Consider the following 9,400-nt stretch of genomic DNA (forward strand, 5'->3'; position numbering starts at 1 on the left):
ACCAAAGCTCGCACGTATGAAAGGCCATCTTCTGCGCGCCGACTGGCACATCTTTTTACCCAAAATGCACTGACTTTTCCTGTCGCGCCATCTTTAGAAAACATTGTGGAGGAAGCGCTGAATGAAACTCGATTTCACCTTGTTGAGGAGAGCTACCGTGAGATATTGGCCTCAGTTGACCAACTGAGCTAATTTGTAGGTCAACTCTATAATATTTCCGCTATTGTGAGTTATGTCAATTTGAAATAGCGGTGAATCCGAAAGAAAGACGGAGATGTATCGTTACATTAAGTACCTGCTAACGTTAACAGCAGCTAGTAGTTTTAGCAGCGTAGCTACTTGCAGGCCATAATCCGCAAAACGACTAACTAGAATGAAAATGTCGTTTTAGTTTACATTGTTTCGTCTAGACATTCACGTTATTTCATTCATGTTGATAAAGCGTGTTTTTAAATGAGTTAACCTTAACTAGTCATGTTTTTTGTACACCATGGTCCTAATGCCAATGAATGAATACGCTATATTAGCCTCCGCTTTTTGTTAGAGATGGGTGTTATGTTTGTATTTGTAAACAACTAACGTTAGCTAGCTATCGAGCTAAATTACGCTCGCTAACTAACAGCAAAACACGTTGGTTTCAGCTACAGAAGTTTGATAATGGGAATAAAAGTTCAGCGTCCACGCTGTTTTTTTGACATTGGCATCAGCAACGTGCTGGGTAAGAATGCAACGTTTTTCCATTTTGATCTTACCACCAGTTAATCATATATCTGAAATGTAGAGATGCTTTACTAAAACGTACATAAACCTGGTTTCTCTTGCAGTTGGCAGAGTTGTGGTAGAATTGTTTTCTGACGTCTGCCCCAAAACCTGTGAGAACTTTCGATGCCTCTGCACAGGTAATTGACTTTCTCTTGTCTTTGTACACTAATTTCCGACCATCTTTAGATGATGCACATATTGCCTTCTCTGTTTTGACTAAACCTTTACTTTTCGTGCAGGTGAGAAAGGAATTGGAAAAGGTACACAAAAACCTCTACATTACAAAGGATGCCTATTCCACAGAATTGTGAAGGACTTCATGATTCAAGGAGGAGACTTCAGTGAAGGTATATTAAATACGTGTTTGCCTCAAACAACCAAAACGTAGAAATGTTTTATTTGCAGATATTCACATTTCTATATTCCTTCTGTACATCAGGCAATGGAAAAGGAGGGGAATCTATCTATGGAGGATTCTTTGAAGGTAGGACTCTACAGATTTAGTTTAATATTCTAATCATAACCAGCCTCAAGGACTAACTAATGGCCTGTTTGTTTCTCAGATGAAAGCTTCTCTGTCAAACATAACAAGGAGTACCTCCTGTCAATGGCAAACAGGGGTAAAGATACCAATGGATCCCAGTTTTTCATGTAAGTCTATCAATGTTTTAAGGGCCTTGCTATTATCAAATCAATTTTTATTGGTCACATACACATGTCTAGCAGATGTTATTGCGGGTGTAGTGAAAAATTTGTGTTTCTAGCTCCAACAGTGCAGTAATATCTAACAAATAATATCTAACTGTTTCATAACAATACACACATCTAAAGTAAAGGAATGGAATTAAGAATATATAAATATTTGGGCGAGCAATGTCGGAGTGGTATAGACTCAAATAAAGTCAAATTGAATATAATACATTATATACATATGAGATGAGTAATGCAACATTTATGAGTTGGTCATTCATAAATCTAGCGTCTTGAGTGAATCAAAATCTACATTTTGTTTTGACTCATTCTAATCTTCTGCTCCATTTTTTTGTTATCGGTATACAGAACAACAAAACCCACACCGCACTTGGATGGGTAATTATAATATTCTGACAAGCATTGCAACTTAGTTCGACAATCTGTATCTGATTGGATGGTCTTTTGATAATAAGAGCATGTTAGATAAATAGCGATCTGTTCTTAATTATCACTTGTTATAACTTGCTGATTTTTATTCTAGTGTCCATGTGGTTTTTGGCCAAGTGATCTCTGGCCAAGAGGTTGTTCAGACAATGGAGAGTCAAAAGACAGATACTGGCAGTAGACCATACTCTGAAGTGAAAGTTATGAACTGTGGAGAGCTCATTCCAAAATCAAAAGGTTCGTAGGATTCCCAAAAATTGGCAAGGTGTTTTAAGCTTGTTATTGTTTTAGATTGGAGACCTTGGACTGTGTTATCGTCAGGATCATAGCTTTGGGAGATATCCTTAGCACTTACCAGTCAAAAGTTTGGACACATCTACTCATTCAAGGGTTTTCTTTATTTTTACAATTTTCTACATTGTAGAATAATAGTGAAGACATCAAAATGATGAAGTAACACATGGACTCATGTAGTAACCAAAACAATTGTTAAACAAATCTAAATATATTTGAAATTCTTCAAAGTAGCCACCTTTTGCCTTGATGACAGCTTGGCTTTTTCTCAACCAGCTTCACCTGGAATGTTTTTCCAAAAGTATTGAAGGAGTTCCCACATATGCTGAACACTTGTTGGCTGCTTTTCCTTCACTCTGCGGTCCAATTCATCCTAAACCATCTCAATTAGGTTGAGGTCGGGTGATTGTGGAGGCCAGGTCATCTGATGCAGCACTCATCACTCCTTATTGGTCAAATAGCCCTTACAAAGCCTGGAGGTGAGTTTGTGGTCATTGTCCTGTTGAAAAACAAATGATAGTCCCACTAAGCGCAAACCAGATAGGATGGCGTATTGCTGCAGAATGCTGTGGTAGCCATGCTGGTTAAGTGTGCCTTCAATTCTAAATAACTCACTGACGGTGAGTGGGTGCTTTGCTGGTGACACTATCACACCACCTCCTCCATGCGTCACTGTGGGAACCTCACATGCGGAGATCATCCGTTCACCTACTCAGCGTCTCACAAAGACATGGCGTTTGGAACCAAAAATCTCAAATTTAGTCTCATCAGACCAAAGGACAGATTTCCACCTGTCTAATGGCTGTTGCTCGTGTTTCTTGGCCCAAGCAAGTCTCTTCTTATTGGTGTCCTTTAGTAGTGGTTTCTTTGCAGTAATTTGACCATGAAGGCCTGATTCATGTAGTCTCTGAACAGTTGCTATTGAGATATGTCTATTACTTGAACTCTGAAGCATTTATTTGGGCTGCAATTTCTGAGGCTGGTAACGAATGAACTTATTCTCTGCAGCAGAGGTAACTCTGGGTCTTCCTTTCCTGTGGTGGTCCTCACAAGAGCCAGTTTCATCATAGCTCTTGATTGTTTTTGCGACTGCACTTAATTTTCCTCATTGACTGACCTTCATGTCTTAAAGTAACGATGGACTGTCACTTTGCTTATTTGAGCTGTTCTTGCCATAATATGGACTTGGTCTTTTACCAAATAGTTCTGTCTTCTGTATACCCCCTACCATGTCACAACTGATTGGCTCAAACACATTAAGAAGGAATTAAATTCCACAAATTTATTTTTATCAAGGCACACCTGTTATTTAAAATGCATTCCAGGTGACTACCTCATGAAGCTGGTCGATAGAATGCCAAGAGCAGGCAAAGGGTGGCTACTTTGAAGAATCTAAAATAGAAAATATATTTTGATTTTGTTTAACACTTCTTCCTTTTTTGGTTACTACATGATTCCATGTGTTATTTCATCGTTTTGATGTCTTCCCTATTCTACAATCTAGAAAATATGAGAGAAAAAATAAAGAAAAACCCTTGAAAGAGTAGGTGTGTCCCAACTTTTGACTGGTGCTGTATGTTAACTGTCCTCTACCATTTTACAGCCAAGAAAGAAGAGAAGAAAAGACTAAAGGCCGTCTCCAGTGGCAGCGACAGCTCAAGTGACTCTGACAGTTCTGACGATGACTCTTCTGAATCTGAGGGTGAATCTGATAAGGAATCCAAGAAACGGAAGAAGAGGCACAAGAAAGAGTCCAAGAAAAAGAAGGACAAGAAACAGAAGAAGAAGAAAGATAAAAAAAAGTTTGTAGTGACTGTTTTAATGTGTTTCGTAGCATGTGAACTCTAACAACCGCCTTCATTCGAGCGTAGGTTTTAAGTCTGGTCTGTAATGTCTGTAGGTCTGAGGCTGGCAGTGGTGATGAGAAAGAGGAAGAGGTTACGTCTACGGTACGGCCAGAGGAAATCCCTGTTATCCCAGAAAATAGTTTCCTTATGAGGAGAAGTCCTCAGCAGCAAAAAGAAGAGTTTGGAAAGGAGAGGGAAAAAAAGAGGGAGAGGGAAAGGCCTAGGGAGAGGTGAGTTTATGGACGGAACAACATTCCAGTTCATTCTGAACCTTTACAACTGGGAACAACAGTATATTCGTGTAAATGCGTTTTTTGTTTTGTTGCAGAATGTTTCATTGTCAGTCAGCATACCAGAGGAGCCTTCTGATGACAAGATCAGGCAGGACGATTAAAGGCAGAGGTCCAAGAGTAAGTGCACTGTCAAGCAAGTACGGTACTATCATCATACAGGTTCTGCAAAACACGGGTCTAGAAAGTTAATGGTAATTTATTCTCTTTCTTGCAGCGGTACCGAACTCCGTCACACTCCAGGTCGAGGTCAAGGGACCGTTTCCAGCGTAGTGAGACTCCTCCACACTGGCGCCATGAGATGCAGCGTGCACAAAGGGCACCAAGAGCATCCAGCGGAGACCGTTGGATAAAGGGTGACAAGTAAGTACTACTTTTTTAGTATTTTAACTGCCGGTTCTGGACTGATCAGGCTGTTGAAGTACATAGCAGTTTATTCTTATCTATATAGCAGCTTCTCAAGTATTGGCTAATTTATTCTACTGCCAAAAGTTATCATCAAGGGCCAGTTATTTTAAGGTGTCTTCAAAGTCTCAACTTGGATTCTGCGTTTTCTGTGAGGTTGATTTTACTCTGTATTTATATTTGTAGGGGTGACATGACAGACGACAAGAATGAGAGTGGCATAGCTCCAAGAGGAAGAGAGAGGAAGACCTCTGAAAACAAGCATGAACACGCTGCTGAAATCCAGAGTAAAAACCGAGAGGAGAAGAAAGGTCGCTCTCATAGATCCAAGAGCAAAGAAAAGGACACTTCTAAAACTGAAGACAAGCACAACAAACACAAGGTAAAGAAGGCCAAATCTCGAAGCCGCAGTAAGAGCAAAGAGAAAAGTGGTAGGTCCAAAAGCAGAGAGAGGGATCAGAAACATAGCAAAGGGGATGATAAGAGGGGCCGCCTAAGAAGCAAGGACAGAAACCTCAAAGAAAAAGCCACAGAGTCTGGAACTCAAGACAGTGTTAGAAGTAAAGAACACTCTAAACCCACTGAGGCTGACAAGAACCGAGAGGAGACCAAAGGAAGAAATGGGGAGAAGCTTAAGGCAAAGTCTAGAAGCAAGGAGAGGAACTCTGGAAAGGACAGAAACCGATCTCTCAGCAGAAGCAGGGACAGGGGGAGACATGCCTCATCTCGAGACAAAGAGCAAGGACGGGACAGAGAGCGAGGTAGGGAGCGCAGTAAGAGCAATGAAAGACGGCGCCACAGAGAGAGAGAGGACAAAAGGAGAGGTAGATCCAAGAGCCGAGACCGGACAAGGAGTCCAGACAAGGTTAAGAGCAGAGACTCCCGTAGAGGCAGGCGCTCCAGGAGTAAGAGCAACAATCGAGACCATAGCAAAGACGGTTCATCTCATCAGAGGAAGAACAGAGACAGTGAAGACACTCACAGACGAAGGAGGTCCAAGAGCAGCAACTCTGAGAGTGAAGGGGAGGGCAAAGGGAAGGACAGGGGTAGAAAGAGCCCCATCTCCAAGAAGAAAAGGGAGGGAAGCCCAGAAAAGGAGACCTCTCACAAGTCCAAAGACACAGGGAAAAGCCCTGAGCGGAATCGAAAGTCAAAGAGCCAAGAGAAGGATAAAAACCACAGCAAGAAAAAGAAGTACAGCTCAAGTTCTGATGACTGTGATTAGTCCAGTCAATGTCCACTCTTGCCCATCATCGAAATGAAAAATTCACACGTTTATACCTAATAACGTGTGTGGGTGGTTCTGCTGTAGAATCATTTTAGACAAATACTACAACCAATCCAATTCTGGAACATTTGTACAATTGAAGATTTCAAAAGTTTTGACAGCTAGGAGACTTTTTTTGGGAGGGGGGGGTTCAGTCAGACAAATTTTTTACAAATGTTGGAAATGTAATGTGCATTGAGGGTTCGTGGTGAAATGGCTGAACATGTGACTGTTGGAAGGAACATTAAAAAGTTTGTCAGGTTTAATGATTCTTTTTTACTTTTTTTGTTGTCTGGTACAGAGGGGTCATATTATTCCAGTGTGATAATTGTAATGGAAGGGATGAATTTGATGTCCTTTGTTGTTCTTTCTGGCCTTAATGCCTGACTTAACTAATATTACATGGATACATCACCAGTATGACTAATCATACGGTTATTTTTTATTAAGTGTTTGCATTACCAACTGTCACATTATTTGTCACTGAACATACTCTAAGTGCTACATATAAAACTGTCTGACATAAGTGTATATGTCAGTAGAGAAGGATCAATTTGATTTGAAGGGCTGATTATTAAAATGGTTGTGTTGTTACAGATACATTTTTTTTAAATTGCTTGTTACCTGGCTGTTTCAGGGAATTCTAACTTTTTCCTGACCTCAGTCAGAAAATGAATTAGGAACTGACACATTGCTTGTATTATTGTATGCATTTTTTTAGACGTGCTTATGTTCAGACCCCTCCCCTTACATCTTTTAAAATGTAAAAAATAAATAAGCTCGCCCTTAGGTGTAAATGCATTGCTGTGGTGTTCCACCGTGTTAGTTCATACTGGTGTTACATTCCTCGCCATGACTTTCCTTTGAATTATAAATGAAAACCGCTTTGTGTAAACAGTCAGAGTTCAATATTCCCTAATGAAACATCTGCTTTGAAATAAAAGGATATGGTTAAAATGTTTGTTTTATTGCCTATAGATTGTTTAACAGAAGTGACAATTGATACAATACATATAGAGAACATTGATGAATCACATTTTTAATCTGGTGGAGTAGTTCATGGGAGAGAGGGGAAGGGGGTATGAATGAGCAAATTGGAAGCTGTATTAAAATGAAACTACCCTGGTCCCAGATCTGTGCTTTATTCAATTCTGACTATTGTTATGCAGGTACAGATCTAGGACCAGGCTATCAGTATTGTTTCCCAATTTGTGCACTAGTTTTAATTGAACTGTGTATATTCAGTAGTGGAATGTACTTAAGTAGTTTTTTTGGGTGTCTGTACAGTACTATTTATAGTTTTGACAACTTTTGCTTTTACTCCACTATATTCCTAAAGAAAATAATGTACTTTCTACTCCAAGCATTTCCCTGACACCCAAAAGTATTCGTTACATTTTGAATGCTTAACAGGACAGGAGAATTGGTCAATTTATGCACTTAAAGAGAAAATCCCTGGTCATCCCTACTGCATCTGATGTGGAGGACTCACTAAACACAAATGCTTTGTAAATTATGTCCTGAGTTTTAGAGTGTGCCCCTGGCCATCCTTAAACAAAGAAAACAAGAAATCGTGCTGTCTGGTTTGCTTAATATAATGAATTTGAAATAAGTGTTACTTTTGATACTCAAGTATATTTTAGCAATTACATTTACTTTTGATACTTAAGTATATTTAAAACCAAATAAATATAGACTTTTACTCAAGTAGTATTTTAATGAGTGACTTTAATGAGTCCTTTTACCTGAGTTACTTGAGTCATTTTCTATGAAGGTAGCTTTACTTCTCAAGTTTGACAATTTGTTACTTTTTCCACCACTGTGTATATTCTCAAAACTAAACTAAACATTATAATTTCAGAGACATTGGTTACTATCACTATCTCTACATTCCCATAATTCTGAGATGAGTCATCTTGGAGCACTGAAAAGGACAGCAATCATCACACTGTCAGTCAACAACCTGCCTATCAAGTTTGTTTTTTTGTATGTGCAATAAATTACTAAATGGTCTTATATCATAAATGCTTATGACTTTTTTTACATTTTTAATTCCATTGGTTTATTTTTCTAATCATGTTTTACCTGACCATGGCTGCGTTCACACAGGCAGCCCAATATTGATCTTTCTTCTACTAATTGTTTTTTTGACCAATTACATCAGATCTTTCAGAGCTGATCTGATTGGTCAACAAACCAATTAGTGAAAAAAAAGATATGTTTTAAATGCAGCCCATGTTGCTCTTTTCAACAGATCTTTACCATGTGAATCCAATTTTTTTTCTTGGATTGCTGAATATTCCACGTCTCGTTCAGCGCCTTGACGTCCTGAGATCTACTGCTGACGTAATTGGGCATCTGGACACCAATGTCATCTTGAACCAAGTAACTTGGTCTCACTCCTCCAAAGATGGGGCCAAGACCACCTCCAATTCCCTCCCTGGCAGCTTTGTGGTGTAAATATTGTATGTCTTGATCACATTCTTTGCATACTGCTGGATCTGCTTCTCCACAGTCACTACAGCCCCTGGTTTGATTCCAGGCTGTATCACATCCGGCCGTAATCGGGAGTCCCATAGGGCGGCGCACAATTGGCCCAGCGTCGTCTGAGTTTGGCCAGGGTAGGCCGTCAATTGTAAATAAGACTTTGTTCTTAACTGACTTATCTGTCAAGGGCTTTCTGGTTCTTTGCTCCTGTTCTTGTCTCTGAAATAACAAATACATTGTCATTATGATAATGGAACACGTTGTTAGCAACTTAGACTTATTCCTTGATAAATATTCATTCAGAGTTGAATTTGGTGAGAATAATATTTTGAGCTTCCGATTGACCCCTTGCTTGTGGTAGGGTGCACATGCCATACCATGGCTTCTCTGTGTGAGGCAACGGAGTCCAGCATAGCCATCTCCTTCTGCTGCTGTGCCGTTGAGCAATAATAGCCTTGGCAATGAGCTCCTTCTCATTGTCTGTCTGCCCCTGCTGTTGTGGAGCCAATTTCTTCATGATCCTCTCCCTGGGCATATGGACCTCTCTTAGGAGGGAGAAGAGGCTTAGCAAATCCATGCCCATGAGACTTTCAGAATTGTAAGACAACTGTTGACTAGTGATGCCAAAGATATATATTTATTTTTGTCGTACTTCCAATATTTTCTCATGTGATTTCCCTTTTCAATCATTTTCTACTCACCTGAACATCTCTTCCTCTTTATCTTTCCTTAACTTCACCATTTTCTGTTATGCATTTGAAAAAAAGCCTCCTGCGCTCCCTCTCCATCTCTTGCTTTTGTTCCTCTATTGCTCTAATGATATCTCTGTTAGAGAGATGCCTCTTTAAATACAAATGCAGGATTCATTAATACAACTCCATGAATCTTGTGTAATATTGCTCTAGTGAGTA

General features: G+C 39.7%; 1 protein-coding gene across 1 annotated transcript; it reads left to right on the plus strand.

The window, feature by feature from the left end:
* Window positions 1-40: 40 nt before the first annotated feature.
* LOC124042958 (peptidyl-prolyl cis-trans isomerase G-like) lies at window positions 41-6,959 on the plus strand. Its single transcript, XM_046361114.1, has 13 exons — window positions 41-195; window positions 642-718; window positions 825-899; window positions 1,002-1,109; window positions 1,202-1,246; window positions 1,326-1,413; window positions 1,822-1,851; window positions 1,997-2,136; window positions 3,797-3,995; window positions 4,094-4,270; window positions 4,369-4,450; window positions 4,548-4,693; window positions 4,922-6,959. The coding sequence occupies exons 2-13, from the start codon at window positions 658-660 to the stop codon at window positions 5,958-5,960; spliced, it is 2,190 nt and encodes a 729-aa protein (XP_046217070.1). The 5' UTR covers window positions 41-195; window positions 642-657; the 3' UTR covers window positions 5,961-6,959.
* Window positions 6,960-9,400: the final 2,441 nt, after the last annotated feature.

The sequence above is a fragment of the Oncorhynchus gorbuscha genome, linkage group LG01, assembly GCF_021184085.1.
Source record: "Oncorhynchus gorbuscha isolate QuinsamMale2020 ecotype Even-year linkage group LG01, OgorEven_v1.0, whole genome shotgun sequence".
Lineage (NCBI taxonomy): Eukaryota > Metazoa > Chordata > Actinopteri > Salmoniformes > Salmonidae > Oncorhynchus > Oncorhynchus gorbuscha.

Bases quoted from the DNA above. Each gene is read 5' to 3' on its own strand.
- LOC124042958 (XM_046361114.1), top strand. From the start codon at position 658: ATGGGAATAAAAGTTCAGCGTCCACGCTGTTTTTTTGACATTGGCATC. The intron at 1,110-1,201 runs GTATATTAAATA...TCTGTACATCAG, and splicing joins AGGAGGAGACTTCAGTGAAG to GCAATGGAAAAGGAGGGGAA. The intron at 4,451-4,547 runs GTAAGTGCACTG...TCTTTCTTGCAG, and splicing joins TTAAAGGCAGAGGTCCAAGA to CGGTACCGAACTCCGTCACA.